This window comes from Melospiza melodia, chromosome 23, assembly GCF_035770615.1.
Source record: "Melospiza melodia melodia isolate bMelMel2 chromosome 23, bMelMel2.pri, whole genome shotgun sequence".
Taxonomy (NCBI): Eukaryota; Metazoa; Chordata; class Aves; order Passeriformes; family Passerellidae; genus Melospiza; species Melospiza melodia.
In genome coordinates this window covers 12003993-12021328 of record NC_086216.1, presented here as the reverse complement: position 1 = coordinate 12021328, position 17336 = coordinate 12003993, and the positions used below count along the sequence as shown (strand labels likewise).

Genomic DNA, 17336 nt, shown 5'->3' with positions numbered 1-17336 from the left:
TTTTTTTTTTAATTTTGTTGGGCTTTCGGACTGAGATGGTTTTTGTTGGGGGTGGATTTTGTGAGTGCTGAAGGATCCATGGAAGGATCCACACTGGGGCAGCTCCCTGAAATAATCAGAGAATCCTGGAATCTCCTGGGTGGCAAGGGACCCACTGGGATCATCAATCCAGCCCCTGGCCCTGCACAGACACCCCAAAATCTGAGCTTGGCCAGCCTTGGCTTGGTCTGGAATGGCTCAGGTGGAGCTGCTGGGGGCAAAAATCACCTGGAGGGAAAAAGGACCCGGAGGAAAAAAGGATTCTGGAGGTAAACAGGACCTGAAGCAAAAAGGACTTGGGAGGCACAAAGGACCCGGAGCTGTCGCTGGGTTATTCCCAGCTGGACTCGTGGCTGCTCCATGGAATTGCTGCCATTCCCCCAAAGCTGAGGTGGGAAAGCTGCTCCTTCCCTGCCCACAGAGGGGCTCTCAGCCCCACAGCTCTGGGCTCAGGGACAGGATCCCCCCAGCCCTGCCCAGGACACCCCAAACTCTGCCAGGCACGTTTGTTCCCTTTCCATCCCTGACGGAGTGACCCAGACCCGGGTGTGGGGGCCAGGGATGGGAACAGACACCTCCAGCACCGCTTTTGCTCCCTTTTTTATAGATTTGTGTGTGGGTATATAGAAAATAGAGAGAACCGTGGGGGCACCCCCAGCTCTGAGCTGGGCGCTGAGAACGGCCCGGTCCGGATTGTCCCCTGGCTGTCCCCTGGCTGTCCCCGGCACGGCGCTAGGGCCGGCCGTGGTGCGGGAAGGCCGGGACGTGCGGGGAGCGCTGCCCGTGCCACGGAGCCGCCGGGTAGAGCCGGGCCGAGCTGCCGTAGGCCGCGGGCAGGCGGGCACGGGCGGGCAGCGGGCGGCACAGCTCGGAGGGCACCACCAAGGGGCTGGGGAAGGCCGGGATCACCACGGGGCTCACGGACAGCGCCGGGGCCGCGGGCACGCCCTGCGCGCTGCCGAAGCCGCCCGGGAAATGCAGCGCGGCTCCCTTGAAAGCGTCCGGCGGCAGCGGCGCGGGGAACGCCGGGGCGGCCACCACGGCCTTGGGCTTGGCCAGCGCTCGGCGAGCGCCCGGCGAGCGGCTCCGCCCGGCCCTGCCCGAGGGGGACACGGCGCGGCCCAAGGGCTCCTCGTCCTCCTCTTCATCCTCATCATCATCGTCTTCCTCCTCCTCCTCCTCGCGGCCGGCCCGGGGCGCGGCGGGCCCGAGGGCGGCCCCGGGGGAAACCCAGCAGGCCTGGACGGCGGCGGCCCGGCCCTCCCACGGCCGCCCCGCCGCGCTCCGCAGCTCCGCGGGCTGCTCGGGCTCCTCGGGCCGCGCCGGGAGGGCGGAGGGCGGCTCCAGAAAATCCTTCAGGTGGGAGAAGTAGCCCCAGAGCGGGGCACAGCCGCCGGGCTGCGGGCCCTCGCTGCGGTACGCGTGGAAGTAGCCGGTGAACACGGCAGGGGCCCCGTCCTGCGGGCAGCCCTGGCTGTCCCTGCCCGCCGGGGATGCGCTGCGGGCCGGGCCCGCCTCGCTCGGAGCTCGCTCCGGAGCTGCCCAGGGCTCCGCGCTCCTCTGCTCGGCCGGCGCGGGCCCGGGGGGCCCGGGGGGCTCGGGGCCGCTGTCGCTCGGTGCCCGGCGGCCCTCGGGGCAGTGGCGCTTGGGGCAGGGCAAGGACTCGGCCTTGCTCACCTGCGCCAGCAGCTTCTTCTTGGCCAGCGGGGACATGATGGGGTGGTTCCCTTTGGAGTAGAAGCTGGAGAAGAGGCGCTTGTAGGTCTCGCTGTGGCTCCTGCAGGGGCTGGGGCACCTCCCCGCGGGGCTGGGGGCCGGCACGGCCGGCACGGCCGGGCTGGAGCGTCCGTCTGTCCCCCGGCCCCGCTCCGCCGCCTCCTCCGCGGCCGCCTCGGGCCGCGCCTTGTCCGGAGCCACCTGCGAGGAGCGGAGGGGTCGGGCCGTGGGTGCCGCACCCCGGGCCGGGCTCCCGGCTCCGAGCACCCCTCTCATTGCCCGGCCCGGCCCTCCCTGCCCTGCCCGGCCCCGGGCGGGTTCCGCACCTGCTCGCGGCCCTTCTCCTTCCTGGCCCTCTTGCTCTTGTCGTCCTTGGAGACCTTGTACTGCCGCCGGGGTTTGCTGGGGGGCAGCGGTTTGTCCTCCTCGCCCTTGAGGTGCCGCACGTAGGGAAGGACGAGCCTGCGGAGCGAGCGGGGAGCGCGGTGAGCGCCGCGCCGGGGGAAACTGAGGCAGGACAGAGCCCCGGCCCGGCCCGGCCCCACCTCTCGTAGTGGCGCCGGGTGCAGGTGGCAGCGCTGGTGCTGCCGGGGCTGCCCCCGAGCTCGTCGTAGACGTTCTTCCAGAGCCGGCGGCCCGTCACCTGCGGCGGGAGGGAGGGACAGACGGACAGAGTGAGCCCGGGCATCCTGAGGGACATCTTGACACCCACGGGACACCCAGATGCCCAAGGGACATCCTGGTGTCCTGCCCTGATGTGCTGGGGACACCCTGGCGTCCAGGGGACACTCGGATGCCCAAGGGACATCCTGGCACCCAGGGGACACGTCCTGGTGCCCAGGGGACACTCGGGTGCCCAAGGGACATCCTGGTGCCCCCCTGGCTCCACGGCCACCACTCACCAGCTCGTAGGCTCCCAGCTTTTCCACGGCCTTGTAGATCTTCCAGAGGTTAACTGGGAATCAATCAAGGGGAGAATCAATCAAGGGGAGATGCTGAGGGTCAGGAGGACACGGGAGCCGAGCACGGCCACCCCCTGTCCCTGTCCCTGGGTTGGGGGGGGCACGTACTCTGCTTGAAGCCGAGGTGCGGGATCCTCTCGATGGGCGTGTGCCGCTCCTTCATGAACTTGTAGAGGCTGACGAGGAAAGCCTCCTCCTCCTCCTTCTCCTTGTCCTCGTCCTTCTCCTCCTTGTCCTTGTTCTTGTCCCCACCTTCTCCCACCGCTTTGTCCCTCTCGGCGCCATCCCCAGCCCCCGGCGCGTCCTGCGGGACACGGGGCTGAGTTTTGGGGGAGCTGCGGCCCCGTTCCCCCCGCAGCCGGGAGAGCTCCGGGCCCGTTCCCCGAAGCTCCGGGGCCATTCCCCACCGCTCCAGACCCGTTCCTCGCATCCCAAGGAGCTCCGGACCCGTTCCCCGGTACTGTTTGGGGAGCTCGGGACCCGTTCCCCGCATCCCGAGAAGCTCGGGGCCGTCTCCTGGGGAGCTCCGGACCCGTTCCCCGCACTTCTCGACCCGTTTCCCGCAGCCCCGGGGAGCCCCGGACCCGTTCCCGCAGCTCCGTTCCCGTCCCCGCAGCTCCGTTCCCGTTCCCCGGCAGCCCCGGGCCCGCGGCCAAGTTGGTCAAAGCGCTGGATGCGGGTGAGAACACGAGGAGCGGCTTCCAGGAAAACAGACGGGCAGAAATTCCGAAATTCGCCCCCCCCCCCCCCCGCGCCGCCGCCTTTCTCAGCTAAAAATGTTCCTCGTTTGTTTGTTCTACATTTTCCGGAGTTATAAAACTTGTTGCTATTTTTGGGCAAAGAAGCTGCTCGGCTCCCAAGTCCGTCCTTTTCTATTTTTTTCAGTCTTTTTTTTTTTTTTTTTTTTTTGTTCTTTCTATTCATTTCACGGCTTGTGACAGACACCGGATTTTAACGGCTCAAAGAGTTCAAAGCTTTCTTTTTTTTTCTTTTCTTTTTTTTCTCTTTTCTTTTTTGGGTTTGTTTTTTTTTTTTTTTTGTGTGTGTGTGTGTGTGTGACATAAAAAGCTGCTGGGGGGAGGGAAAAGCTCCAGCGCCACAAAATCCAAACCCCTTTTCCTCACGAGGATAAAAAATATTTACAAAAACGATCCCGTTCCTATGGGACCGCTCACTTCTCCCCCCAAAATTCCCATTTTTAGTGCGTTGCCCCCCTCGCCCCCCACCCAAAGCCGGGAATTTCCCATTTCTCTGCCTCATCCTCACTTCCACCGGCGGCCAAAGCGCTGCTCGCCCTCCTCCCGCCCTCCCCCGAATTTTGGGGCGTTCAGCACCCCCAAAACCCGCGGGGTGCACTCACGGCGGGCTGGGCAGGGCTGGGGGGGTCCCGGGGGTCTCCTTGCGCCTCTTGGTTCTTCTCCATGGGGGGAAATCGCTGCCTGTGGGTTCGGGACGGGACCTGGGAGGGAGAAAAGGGGGAAGGTGAGACCCCAAATAACGGGGCAGTCGGGGGGATGTGGGGTTACCCCTCGGGCACCGGAACCGGCCCGAGGCTGCTCCGTCCGTGCCTCCCCCCTGCGCCCCCGTTCCGGGCTCGCCGCCCCCAAATCCCCCCCGATGTTTTTGAGGAAAAACCCCGGGAAAACGGCGAAAAGCGGCGATGCCAACCTGGGGAGGGAGCGGGGCGGGTCCCGAGGGGGTTCCCGGTGCCCCCCGGTCCCACCCGAGCCCCTCCGGTGCCCCCGGTCCCGCTCGCGCTCACCGGCCGCACCCGCGCCACGTGACCGAGGGGCGGGGCCGCCGCGCCCCTTTCGCTGCCCATTGGCCGGAGCCGACACGCCCCTTCTCCTATTGGGCGGCAGCGCTGCCTGTCCCCGCCCCCCCCGCGAGGGGCACGCCGGGAGTTGTAGTCCCGAGTCCTGAAGCGGCAGCCGCGCACGGCCGTGGGTGAGCGCACCTGGGCACAGGTGAGTGCGGGGAGGGCACGTGTGTGAGTGTGTGTGTGTGTGCAGGTGACACATACACAGGCGTCACACACACCTGTGTGTGCAGGTACACGTGTTACACACACACACACACACACACACACAGGGGTTTATCAGGTCCAGGTGTCCCACACACACACACACACACACACACACACACACACACTCCCCTGTGTGTACAGGTACCCGTGTCCCACACCTGTGTGTGCAGTTACCGGTGTCACACCCCCCCAGGTGTTTATCAGGTACCGGTGCCACACACACACATCTGTGTTTATCAGGTGCCGGTGTCCCCCCGTGTCCCGCCCCCGCCGCCCCGGTTCGGTTCCCGGCACCGCTGACGCGATTTCCTCGTTTCCCGGCGCCGCTCGGAGCGCAGGAAACCGCGGCGGCTTTTGGGGCAAAACGCGGCCGGTTCGGGGCTGAGCGAGCCCCGCCGGTGCCAACAACCCCCGTAACCCCCGAGCCGCCGGTACCGGGCTGGGGGCGGCACCGGGCTCTAATTACGCCCTTAATGAGATAACAACAATCATTATCACGGCATTCATTCCGGGCGCTTCGGCGGCGGCGCTTCCCGAACTCCTCCCGGATCCCGCCGCGCTCCTCATCCCCCGGGGCCGCTCCTCCTCCCCGGATCACCCAAACCCCGCCGGTTTAGGCCCAAAGCGGCGGGGCTGGAGCGTCACGGCCCGGAATAGCGCGGGAGCGCTGCCAGGCCGTGACGGCGGCTGAGTAATGGGCTGAAGTCATCCCCGCTCCCCTCCCTTCCCCATCCCGCGCCGCCGCTCCGGCCAAGCCCCCCCCGCCGTCCTGGGGGGCCGCGCAGGGCCCGGGGACCCCCGGGGGCGGCCGCGGCTCCGGGACCCCCCCGCGCTCGGGGCTCCCGGTGCGTTGTTCGGCGTCCCGGGGCTCCGGCCGGTCCCGCTCGTTGTTCGGTATCCCGGGGCACGCGCGGCTCGGGGCGATGCCCGGGACCCCCCCAGCCCCCCGCGACCCCCGGACTCACCGGCGGAGGCTCGGGCGGCGCTCCGGGGCGGCCGGAGCGGAGCGCGGGTGGCGCGGAGCGGGACCGAGCCCGGGATGAGTCAGCCCCGCTCGGGGAAGTGGCGTGTGCGAGCCGCGGCCATTGACTCTTTCCTTACCGGAACGGACGCGCTTTTGGGGCTTCTCCCCCCGCGCCCCGAATGACTGGGCCGGAGTTTCCCGGCCCCAGAGCGCGGAGGAGCCGCCCCGAGGGCGGGGACAGGGCGGGACGCGCCGGGATCGCGGTCCCGATCCCTTCCCGAGGGTCCCCGGCATTCCCGGGATGATGTCCCTGTCCCTTCCCTGTCCCTTGTCCCGGGATCGCCAATCCCCGTCCCAACCGTAACAAACCGGGCTCGGCCCCCCGAGAATCCCCCCCAGCTTCGGGAGTCCCGAAAAATGAGAGAAAAATAAGAAAAAAATCCCCCGGTGACTCATTTTGGGCCAAAAAGCCGCGAAAGCAGCAGCGGGGGGAAGGCGGGAGCGGCTCCGTCCCGGGTGGGGAGGGGGTGAAGGAGCCGCCGAACCCCCCCGAACCCGCGATAAACTCGGGGGATGGGTGAAAAACCCGAGAATGGGGGAAACAAAGCAGCGAAAAGCCCCGCTCGGGGTTTTAGTCCCGGTTTTTGTCCGGAGCTGCGGGAAGGGAAGGGAAGGGGGCCCTGCCTCAGTTTCCCCTCGCTCCCGGTCCTGCCTTCCCAGCTCTGTCGGCGCTGGGATGGAAGGGATTTCAGGGATAAATAAAGGGATTTTAGGAACAGGTTTCAGGAATAAACGGGATTTTTAGGAACAGCTTGGGTTTCAGGGATAAATAACGGGAGTTTAGGAACAGATCGGGTTTCAGGGTCCCGGGGCCAGCTGAGCACCCCTGGAGCACAAATCCCTGGAATAACAGTCCCTGGAATATCAACCCCTGGAAGAACAATTCCTGGAGCATCAATTCCTGGAAAATCATCCCCCGGAGCAGCAGGCGCCTCTGGAATCCCCATCCCCTGGAGAAATCCCGGGAATGGCGAGGGAGCGGCGCGGGTCGGGAATCGGCTCCGGGCGTTCCCGAGGGAGCTCCACCCCCAGGAAAAGCAGGAACGGAGTTCCAGGGGGTCTCAGCAGGAGGAGACCCCGGAACTGATCCCATTCCCACAATTCGGCTCCTGGATCCCATCCCCAGCTGCTGCTCCAGGCTCTGATCCCCGCATTCCCATTTTTCCAGGGATTTGTCCCCGTTTGCTGCCCCCACCCCACTCCGGGGTTGTTCCTTCCAGGCCCCTCTCCAAAATGTGCAAAATTTATTATCCTTGAAAACAGTAAATAAAGGGAATAATCCCAGAATGGAGGGAATGGGGGCCAGGAGTAACAGTCAGTCCAAAAACTGGGAATTACAGACTGGGAAGGACACAGGGACAGACAGAATTTTGAGACAGACAGACAGGAAATTTTGGGATACAGAGAGGAAATTTTGGGACACACAGAAGAAATGTTGGGACACGCAGCAGCCTGGGTTCACAGTGAAGTGCAGGAATTTCCAATCCCAGGGAAAAGCTGCTGGATCCTGGTGGGATCTGTCCAGCCAGGACATCCCTGAATCCCAACCTTCCCAGGGATTTGGGATTCTGGGATTTCTCAGCATTCCCTGCTGGATCTGCAGTGGCTCCAGGGTCAGTCCCCCCCTCTCACCAGGATATCCGACAGCTCCTCGGTGCTCTCCAGCTTCAGGTTCTGGGGATGGGAGGGAAAAGCTTTGGAATGAAATCCCCTGGGATGAGGCTTGGGAATAACCCCAGTCCCTGCTGCCCTGCCCAGGGGCTTTTCCAGGGAATGGGGACAGAGCAGGAATTCCCTCATGGGTTGGAGTCTCCATCCCTGCAGGAATTCCAAGGAATTCCTGGCTGTGGAAGGAATCCCGGTGGGGATTTGGCACGTTGTGACCTTGGAGGGCTTTTCCAGCCTCAGGAACTCTGGGATTTTGGGATTCTGTTCTTATCCAGAGTCCAGAATGCTCGGGCTGGCTCTGAGGGACAAACCCTGCATGGGCTGGGGATGTTCCCATTCCCTGGCAAAACTGGGAATGAGCTGCATTCCATGGAAAACTGGGGATGGGTGGGACAAGCTGCATTCCCTGGAATCCCCGGGGTGGGTGGGAATCTCTCCCTGCCCTCACCTTCTCGTTGGCCAGGTGCAGCAGGGACACGAAGGCCAAGGGCACCGACAGCTCGGTGGCCATGGTGGGAGGGAGCCTGAGGAAAAGCAGGATCGGGATCAGAGCCTGGAATGCCAGAGCAGCCAGGAATGCCCAGAGCAGGGACTGGGCTCTTCCCTGGGACACCCTCAGGGGTTTGCCCTGCCCTGCTCCCAGTCCCAGTCCCATCCCCGTTTGGGATTTTTCCTATCCCATTCCCATCCCAACATCCAGAGGGATTTTCCCTGTCCCATTCCAATTCCCATGAAGGATTTTTCCACTCACATTACCATCTGGGATTTTCCCTGTCCCATTCCCATTATTCCTATCCTGGATTTTCCTATTCTCATTCCCATTATTCCCATTCCCATTCAGGATTTTCCCTGTCCCATTCTTCCCATTCCCATGTGGGATTTACCCATTCCCATTTGGGATTTTCCCATTCCCATTATTCCCATTATTTCCATTTGGGATTTTCCTATTCCTATTCCCACTCAGGATTGTCCCTGTCCCATTATTCCCATTATTCTCATTTGGGATTTTCCCATTCCCGTTATTCCCATTCCCATTTGGGATTATTCCCATTCCCATTATTCCCATTTGGGATTTTCCCATTCCCATTATTCCCATTATTCCCGTTATTCCCATCATTCCCAACCTGTGCCGCAGGTCCTTGATGAGGTCACTCAGGCTTTTCTCCCCGACCACCTTCACGTCCGTCCCCTCCCTGGCCTCCTCCTCCTCCTGCTGGGGAAAATCCAGGAATGCAGAGCCCCAGATTCCAAGGAAAACCCCTGGGAACCTCAACCCGCTCTGGCCAATGGGAAACTTGGGGCTGATCCCATAGAACTGGGGTTTATCCCATGGAATTGGGGTTTATCCCATAGAACTGGGGTTTATCCCATAGAATTGGGGTTTATCCCCATGGAATTGGGGCTGATCCCAGGAACTGGGAAGGAACCCCTGCAGAATTCCCAGCAGGAATTTCCCTTCCTGACCTCTCCCTGCTCCGTCAGCAGCTCCCACATGTTCCTCTTGAGCCTCCTCATGTCCATCCTCTTGGCTGTCCTGGCGTACTGGATGGGGATCTTGTGGACCTGAGGGGGAAATCTGGGATTATCTGGGATCATCATCGGGATCGTCACTGGGATCATCATCGGGATCACAGCCACAATGCTCAAAATTCCTGATTTTCCACGGGAATAACAGCGAGCGCGGCCTTGCTGCCAATCCCAGTGTTTAATCTGGGAATTGTTCCTCTGGGAATGCCAATCTGGAATCTGGTCCTGGGATTTTTAACCCTGGAGGTGCTGAGAGGTTTTTGCTCCAGCCCAGCCCAGGGATGAATTCCCAGTCCCAGGGAGAAGCTTCCAATGCCAGCAGGAATTCCCAGCCCGGTGCTCCCAGTCCCTCCCGTCATTCCCAGTGCTCCCAGTCCCCGTTCCCAGTGTTCCCAGTGACCTTGGGGGGCTCAGCAATCAGCTCCAGCTCCCCGCAGCCGGGGCCGTTGCCGCCGTTGATCCCGGGGTGCTCCGGAGCCTCGGGATGAGCCGGGAGTGGGAGCAGCCCCGCCTGGCCCGGGAATTCCGCGGGATCGGGATCGTCATCGCTGTCAGGAACCTGCCAGGGGACACGGGGGGACACCAGCGTCACCTGGGGGGAGCCAGAGGCAGCAGGAGCCGCTCCAGAGGGTGGGAATTCCTGCCCGGCTTCCCCAGGGGATTGGGGTTATCCCCACGTGGAATTGGGGTTTACCCCATGGCATTGGATTTATCCCCATGGAATCTGGTTTATCCCCATGGAATTTGGTTTATCCCCTTTGGATTGGGGTTTATCCCCTTGGGATCGGGGTTTATCCCATGGAATTTGGTTTATCCCCATTTACTCCCACGTGTTTGGGTTTATCCCATGGAAGTGAGGTTTATCCCGTGAGATTGGGTTCACCCCCATGGAATTGGGGTTTATCCTCATTGGATCGGGGTTTATCCTCTTGGAATTTGGTTTATTCCCATGGGATTGGGATTTATCCCATGGGAATGGGATTTACCCCATGGGATTTGGTTTATTCCCATGGCATTTGGTTTATCCACATGGGATTGGGGTTTACCCCCATGGGATTGGGGTTTACCCCATGGGATTTGGGTTCATCCCCATGGAACGGGGCCAAGGCTGAAGCCAAGGCAGCTGCAGGGAGCAGAAATCCCAAAGTTTTCCCACCCCTGGGAATGTCCAGGCCAGGCTGGATGCCAGGAGGGCCCTGCAGCTCCCATTCCTCCCCGCAGGAATTGCCTGGCCATGGATCCTATCCCAGCAGGAATTCCCAGTCCCAGGCTGTACCTGCAGGGCAGGGCAGAAGTTGGAGGTGTCGTTGGGGTTGTTGTAATCGTAATCCTCAATTCCAGCCTCGCTGTCCAAGGCTCCCTCTGGATTCAAGCTTGGGCTGAGCTGGGGGAAAACATTCCAAAACATTCCTGGGAAAAGCCTGGGCCTGCCTTGGCCCTTCATCCCCCTTTTTGCCCTTCCAGGAGGGTTTGTGGTGAGAGCAGAACATCCAGAACATTCCCAGGGTTTGGTAAGGACGGGTTTGGTGTTGGGAATGATTCCCTGAGATGATTCCCTGCAATGACACCTTGGGGTGATTCCGCAGGACAATTCCCTGGAATTCTTTTTGGGAATTCTCACCTTGACGTGGGGCTTGAGGAAGAGCTGCCCCAGGCTCTTGGGGTCGTAGTTGAAGTCTGCAGGGAGCGTGGTGCTCCGGCTGTTCTGGCTCTCCAGGATGGATTTGGCCAAAGTTGTGGATGCCTGGGAAGGGGACAGGACAGCTCCATGGAAAAACGGGAAGCCCCACCAGTTTTCCATGGAAAAACAGGGAGTGTTTTGTCTGGGAAGGGGCAGGGTGGGAGGTGTCCCCCAGGACACGCAGCTGGAGCTGCCCAAATCCCGGGAATTCCATGGGAAAAGGGCTCTGGGGGCACCTTGGTCTTCTGGAAGTGGGCCAGGAAGTCGATGTCCTCCTGGAAATCCAGCTCGAAAACCTTCCTGGGAACCCTCTGCCGGGAATCCTTCTCCAGGCCTGGGGCTGCTGAGGGACACCAGGGAAAAGGGGAATGGAAAAGCTCGGAATTCCAGGATTGAGCCCTTCCTAGCCCGGAATTCCAGGATTGAGCCCTTCCCAGCCCGGAATTCCAGAACTGAGCCCTTCCCAGTCTGGAATTCCAGGATTGAGCCCTTCCTAGCCCAGAATTCCAGGTCTCCAGCCCCTCCCAGCCCAGAATTCCAGGTCTCCCTGCCCTGGGCACTCACGGGGCTGGCGGGGCCGGAATCTCCAGTGCTCGGGGCCGGCCCACATGGAGAGCACGCGGGGGCTGAAGTAGGAATATTCCCCGGGATTCAGGGACACGTGCAGGCTCATGGTGCCGATGTCCCCCTCTCCCAGGGCAGTTCCAGTGCTGGAAAAACATGGAAAAGGAATGGCAGCAGCTCAGAATTCCACCGGCATTCCTGGGGTTTGTTATCCCTGCTCAGAATTTCTGAGATTTCTTATCCCTGCTAAGAATTCCATCAGCATTCCTGTGGTTTGTTATCCCTGCTCAGAATTCCCTCGGCATTCCCGGGATTTGTTATTCCTGCTCAGAATTCCCTTGGTATTCCCAAGGGATTTGTTATCCCAGTTCAGAATTCCCAAGGGATTTGTTATCCCTGCTCAGAATTTCTGAGATTTCTTATCGCTGCTCAGAATTCCCTTGGCATTCCTGGGGTTTGTTATCCCTGCTCAGAATTTCTGATGTTTGTTATCGCTGCTCAGAATTCCCTCGGCACTCCCGGGATTTCCTCCCTGGCACTGGGAATTCCTCATCAGAACTGGGATTTCCTCCCTGGCACTGGGAATCCCCCCGGAACCCAGCCCAGCTCCCACCCCTGGCTCCAGCCCCACCTCTTGCTGTGGCCCAGGGAGTCTCCGTTGGGCTGGAATTCCCGGTGGTCGCTGGCCGGGGATTCCGGCAGGAATTCGGGCTGGGAGGGGGCCCAGCCCTCGCCCTCCTCGCTGTCGGGATCCAGGTTGGGATCGAAGGCGTGCTCGCTCCTGTGGAGCTTCTCCAGCAGCGCCGACACCGACTGCAACACACCAGTGCCCAGCCTGGATCGGGGATCCCGCCTGGATCGGGGATCCCGCCCGGATTGGGGATCCCGCCCGGATTGGGGATCCCGTCTGGACTGGGGATCCTGCCTGGACCGGGAATCCTGCCTGGACTGGGGATCCTGCCTGGACTGGGGATCCCGCCTGGACTGGGGATCCCGCCTGGATTGGGAATCCTGCCTGGATTGGGGATCCTGCATGGACTGGGGATCCTGCCTGGATCGGGGATCCTGCCTGGATTGGGGATCCCGCCTGGACTGGGGATCCTGCCTGGATTGGGGATCCCGCCTGGATTGGGGATCCCACCTGGATTGGGAATTCCCACCTGGATTGGGAATTCCCACCTGGACTGGGGATCCCGCCTGGATTGGGGATCCTGCCTGGATTGGGAATTCCCAACCTGGATTGTGGATCTTGCCTGGATTGGGAATTCCCAACATGGATCGAGAATATGGCTCAGGAACCCCTAATCTGGCTCTGGAATTTCCCACCTGGCTCAGGAATCCCTAATCTGGCTCTGGAATTTCCCACCTGGCTCAGGAATTCCCATCTGGCTCAGGAATCCCTAATCTGGCTCTGGAATTTCCAAACTGGCTCAGGAATCCGTGTTAGGAATTCCCACCTGGATCAGGAATTCCCATCTGGCTCTGGAATCTGGCTCAGGGATTCCCACCTGGATCAGAGATTCCCAGCCTGGCTCAGGAATTCCTGCCTGGATCAGAGATTCCCAACCTTGCTCTGGAATTCCCAACCTGGATCAGGAATTCCCACCCACCTCGTCGTGGGACTCCTCATCCCACTTGGTGAACTGGAATCCGGCCAGGGAGGAGCAGATCCGGCGTTTTTCCAGGCACGGGGCCAGCAGGGCTGCAGAGAGGGGGGATGCAGGTGAATTCCTGGGATCCCAGCAGGAATTCCCACCTGGATCAGGAATTCCCAACCTGGCTCAGGACCTCAAACCTCCAAAATTCCTGCACAGGATCCCAAATTAGGATGGGGGAGAGTGGAGAGGGTAATCCGGGAATGGAGGGGGGAATTAGGGAATGGAGAATCCAGGAATGAAATTCAGGAATTCCCACCTGGCACTGGGATCCCTAATCTGACTCGGGACCTCAAACCTCCAAAATTCCGGCACAGGATCCCAAATTCAGGGATTCCCACCTGGTTCTGAAATCCCTAAACTGGCTCTGGAATTCCCACCTGCCTCAGGACCTCAAACCTCCCACATTCCCAGTTTTCCAGCAGCCTGGAAAACTTCCAGTTTTCCATCAGTTTTCCAGATCCCGGGGATGCAAGCAGCGAGCAAACACACAGGAGAAGGAGCCGGGTAAGGGAAGGAAAAGCAGGGAAAAGGCTGGGAAAGGGCTGGAAAAGGCAGGGAAAAGGCAGGGAAAAGGCTGGGAAAGCTGGGATTCACCTTTCAGACCCGGCACGGTGACGGGGTGGGAGCTGGGCAGGGCCAGGCTCTCCGAGGAGGGCAGGGGCACGAGCTCAGAGGGGAACAGGAGGCGGCTCTGGCAGCCCCGGGAGCGCAGCCCCGTCAGGAAAATGCCGGCGGAGCTGCACTCGTCAAACGAGGCGACGGCGCGCTGGAACATGGGATCCACCTGGAAAAACACGGGAATCGGGGAATGGGAACCCGGGAATGGGAACCCAGGAATAGAGAGAGGAATTAGGGAATGGGAATGCAGGAATGGAGAGGGGAATCGGGGAATGGGGATGGGAATCAGGGAATGCAGGAATGGAGAGGGGAATCGGGGAATGGGGATGGGAATGGGAATCCAGGAATGGAGAGAGGAATTAGAGAATGGGGATGGGAATCAGGGAATGCAGGAATGGAGAGGGGAATCAGGGAATGGGGATGGGAATGGGAATCCAGGAATAGAGAGAGGAATTAGGGAATGGGAATCCAGGAATGGAGAGGGGAATTAGGGAATGGGGATGGGAATGGAATCAGGGAATGGAGGTGGGAATTAGGATGGGGGAGTGGAGAGGGGAATCAGGGAATGGAGAGGGGAATCAGGGAATGGAGATGGGACTGGGAACCCAGGAATGGAGAGGGGAATTAGGGAATGGGGATGGGAACCCAGGAATGGAGGGGGGAATTAGGGAATGGGGATGGGAATCAGCTATGGAGGTGGGAATCAGGATGGGGGAATTGAGAGGGGAATCAGGGAATGGAGAAGGGAATTCAGGAATGGAGGTGGAAATTGGGGAATGAGAATCAGGGAACGGAGATGGATATTGGGGAATGGGAATCAGGAATGGATCTGGGAATGAGGAATGGAGGTGGGAATCAGGGAATGGGGATGGGAATCAGGGAATGGAAAATCAGGACAGAATGACAGGGAGGATGAGGAGCAGGGCAGGGAGGATGAGGAGCAGGGCAGGGAGGATGAGGAGCAGGGCAGGGAGGATGAGCAGCAGTCCAGGCCCACCTCAGGCCTCTGGCTGCCCTCGGGCACGCTGATGTTGCTCAGGTTCTGCTCGATGGTTTTGCAGCTTTGCTTCTTCTTTGGCTGAGCCTTCCTGGCAGCCTCGGGGGCTGGGCTGGAGTCTGGCATGGGAAAAGGGACAAATTCCACCTCAGAAGGGCTGGGATACCCCAAAGGAGGGAGAAAACCTGGAATTTGTACAGCAAACTGCAGCGGGCATTGGAATCCCTCAGGATGTGTGGGCACCAGCAATGTTCTGCTGGCTTTTTATGGATTCTGCCCCTGCTTGACCCCAAAGTGCAGCCTGAAATCACTGAGTGACAGACCCAGCTCTTCCTCCCACCCCTCCCTGCTCCAGCATTCCAGGAGAACCCATCTGGGACCTCCCAACCCTTGGAAAACCCAATTAATCCAATGAACCCCAAAGCGAAAAACGCCGAGACTCCCCCCGATCCCGGCTGGGAAACGAGGGAACCCCCGGGGATTTTGGGGAGGAAAAGAGGGAATTCCCACCGTCCTGGGGGCTGTCTGTGTCCCGGGCAGGGGGGGGCTCCTTGCCCAGGTGGCCCAGGACCCTGAAGGTGTCGGCGTGCACGGAATCCACGCGCATGGCGTAGATCTTGGCGCTGGCGTCCAACGTCCCAGCTGCCACCTGCGGGGACAGGGAATTCCCAGCTGGACAGGGAAACCCCAACCTGGGACAGGGAATTCACAGCTGGACAGGGAATTCACAGCTGGACAGGGAAACCCCCACCTGGGACAGGGAATTCACAGCTGGACAGGGAATTCACAGCTGGACAGGGAATTCCCAGCTGGACAGGGAAACCCCCACCTGGGACAGGGAATTCACAGCTGGACAGGGAATTCCCAGCTGGACAGGGAAACCCCAACCTGGGACAGGGAAACCCCAACCTGGGACAGGGAATTCACAGCTGGACAGGGAAACCCCAACCTGGGACAGGGAAACCCCCACCTGGGACAGGGAATTCCCAACTGGGACAGGGAAACCCCAACCTGGGACAGGGAAACCCCAACCTGGGACAGGGAATTCCCAGCTGGGACAGGGAAACCCCCACCTGGGACAGGGAATTCCCAGCTGGACAGGGAAACCCCAACCTGGGACAGGGAAACCCCCACCTGGGACAGGGAATTCCCAGCTGGATAGGGAAACCCCAACCTGGGACAGGGAAACCCCCACCTGGGACAGGGAATTCCCAGCTGGACAGGGAAACCCCAACCTGGGACAGGGAAACCCCAACCTGGGACAGGGAATTCCCAGCTGGACAGGGAAACCCCAACCTGGGACAGGGAATTCCCAGCTGGACAGGGAAATCCCAACCTGGGACAGGGAAACCCCAACCTGGGACAGGGAATTCCCAACTGGACAGGGAAACCCCAACCTGGGACAGGGAATTCACAGCTGGACACGGAAACCCCAACCTGGGACAGGGAATTCCCAACTGGGACAGGGAATTCCCAGCTGGACAGGGAAATCCCAACCTGGGACAGGGAATTCCCAGCTGGACACAGAAACCCCCACTAAAATTTTTAACCCTTTTTCTTGCATGATAAAAACCTTACAAATGCTAATCCTCCTAAAGCTGAGTAAAAAGGGAAATAAGGAATAAAATTAAAAAAAAAAAAAAGAGAGAAGTAGAGAAAAATCTTCTCAGCACAAACAAGAATCCTCGCTCCTTAATAAACTGAGAATTAATTATCTAAAAAGTAGTGATAGACCCAAAGCTAGTAATCTGAAAAATAGATGTAGAAATTTAGATTAGAAATTTAGATGTAGAAAAATAGATTAGAAATTTTAGTGAAAAAAGAAGAAATGTTTTTAGAAAGTTTTCATTCTTTCTGTGTGTTTCTTTTTACAGATAGTTGTATGTTAGTTAATGAAGTTTTCTCTTCTTTATTTCTAAGTAGAGGCCTGCTTTGCTTATTCCTAGTCACATCTCACAGCAGACACCAAAGAAAATGTATTTTAATAAAAGGAGTGAGAAGAAGCTGAGAAGCAAGAAGATGATGATCAGGAGCTCTCTCTAAGGCTGTAACCTAGGAGACCAAGAGAAGAAAGATAAGAGATGACCGCCTCAACAGCAACATTGGCTTCTGATTGTGATAACGTGAATTATTACATCTGTATTGTCTCTCCCTTCATGTGAGAGTGAAAATGGAGCACAAGTTTTTGAAACACCTCTCAGCTGCCCCATCTCTGGGTCAGAAAAGGACCTGATCCAACAGAAATGAAGCAGCAGCAGCAGCAGGGACCCCTCTGACCTGGAAGTTGGTGAGCTCCGAGTTCTTCTGCTTCAGGATGTCGGTCATGTAATCGATCAGGTGCAGCCCAAAGGCGTTCTTGGTGGTGATTTTCTGCAAGAAAGCACCCAGAAGAAAAAGCTGGGACCCTTCCCCTGGCCAGGGACACCCCCGGGGCCCAGCCATGGGACGAGAGGAACGGGCAGGATAAATTCCCACAGGAACTTTTTCCTGGGATTGCCCAGAGATATTCCAGAAGCGTGTCCACAGAGCCCATGGCCCAGCTGGGACTAGACACCCCTTTATGGTCCCTTAACCTGCCAAACCCCACTGCTGAGGGGTTTTAAACCCCGCAGGGCCCGAACGCGGCTGCCCTGACTCACGTTCTCGGTGGAGAGCTTGATGCAGGTGCTGTAGTGCTCCGAGATCTGCGCGTTGGTCCATTGGGGCAGCGGCGGCTGCCAGCTCTCGGTCCTGCGGGACACAGCGGGGTCGGTACCGGGACACAGCGGGGTCGGTGCCCGGGCTCTCCCCTCAGCCCCAGCCCAGCGGGGTCGGTGCCCGTGCTCTCCAGCCCAGCGGGGTCGGTGCCCGTGCTCT

At 59.7% G+C, this 17336-nt stretch overlaps 2 protein-coding genes and 1 long non-coding RNA gene across 4 annotated transcripts; 1 reads left to right on the top strand and 2 right to left on the bottom strand.

Moving 5' to 3' along the window:
* Window positions 1–620: 620 nt before the first annotated feature.
* ARID5A (AT-rich interaction domain 5A) lies at window positions 621–5926 on the bottom strand. 2 transcript variants are annotated; one of them, XM_063175392.1, is made up of 7 exons: window positions 5709–5926; window positions 4078–4176; window positions 2826–3021; window positions 2658–2710; window positions 2301–2398; window positions 2082–2217; window positions 621–1956 (listed from the first exon to the last, which is right to left on the bottom strand). In XM_063175392.1, the coding sequence occupies exons 2-7, from the start codon at window positions 4138–4140 to the stop codon at window positions 772–774; spliced, it is 1731 nt and encodes a 576-aa protein (XP_063031462.1). In that variant the 5' UTR covers window positions 4141–4176; window positions 5709–5926; the 3' UTR covers window positions 621–771. The 2 variants fall into 2 exon arrangements, with proteins under 2 accessions (XP_063031462.1, XP_063031461.1); XM_063175391.1 differs by lacking the exon at window positions 5709–5926 and adding an exon at window positions 4386–4478.
* LOC134428578 (uncharacterized) lies at window positions 4639–16829 on the top strand. The gene is made up of 2 exons (XR_010030420.1): window positions 4639–4684; window positions 16427–16829. It is a non-coding gene; the product is annotated as an uncharacterized LOC134428578 (long non-coding RNA).
* Window positions 6998–17237, bottom strand: NCAPH (non-SMC condensin I complex subunit H). Its single transcript, XM_063175393.1, has 16 exons — window positions 17120–17237; window positions 16758–16850; window positions 14991–15129; window positions 14481–14599; window positions 13460–13649; window positions 12818–12909; window positions 11839–12020; window positions 11208–11353; window positions 10880–10986; window positions 10584–10706; window positions 10239–10346; window positions 9363–9521; window positions 8900–8998; window positions 8560–8645; window positions 7884–7959; window positions 6998–7441 (listed from the first exon to the last, which is right to left on the bottom strand). The coding sequence occupies exons 2-16, from the start codon at window positions 16803–16805 to the stop codon at window positions 7382–7384; spliced, it is 1734 nt and encodes a 577-aa protein (XP_063031463.1). The 5' UTR covers window positions 16806–16850; window positions 17120–17237; the 3' UTR covers window positions 6998–7381.
* Window positions 17238–17336: the final 99 nt, after the last annotated feature.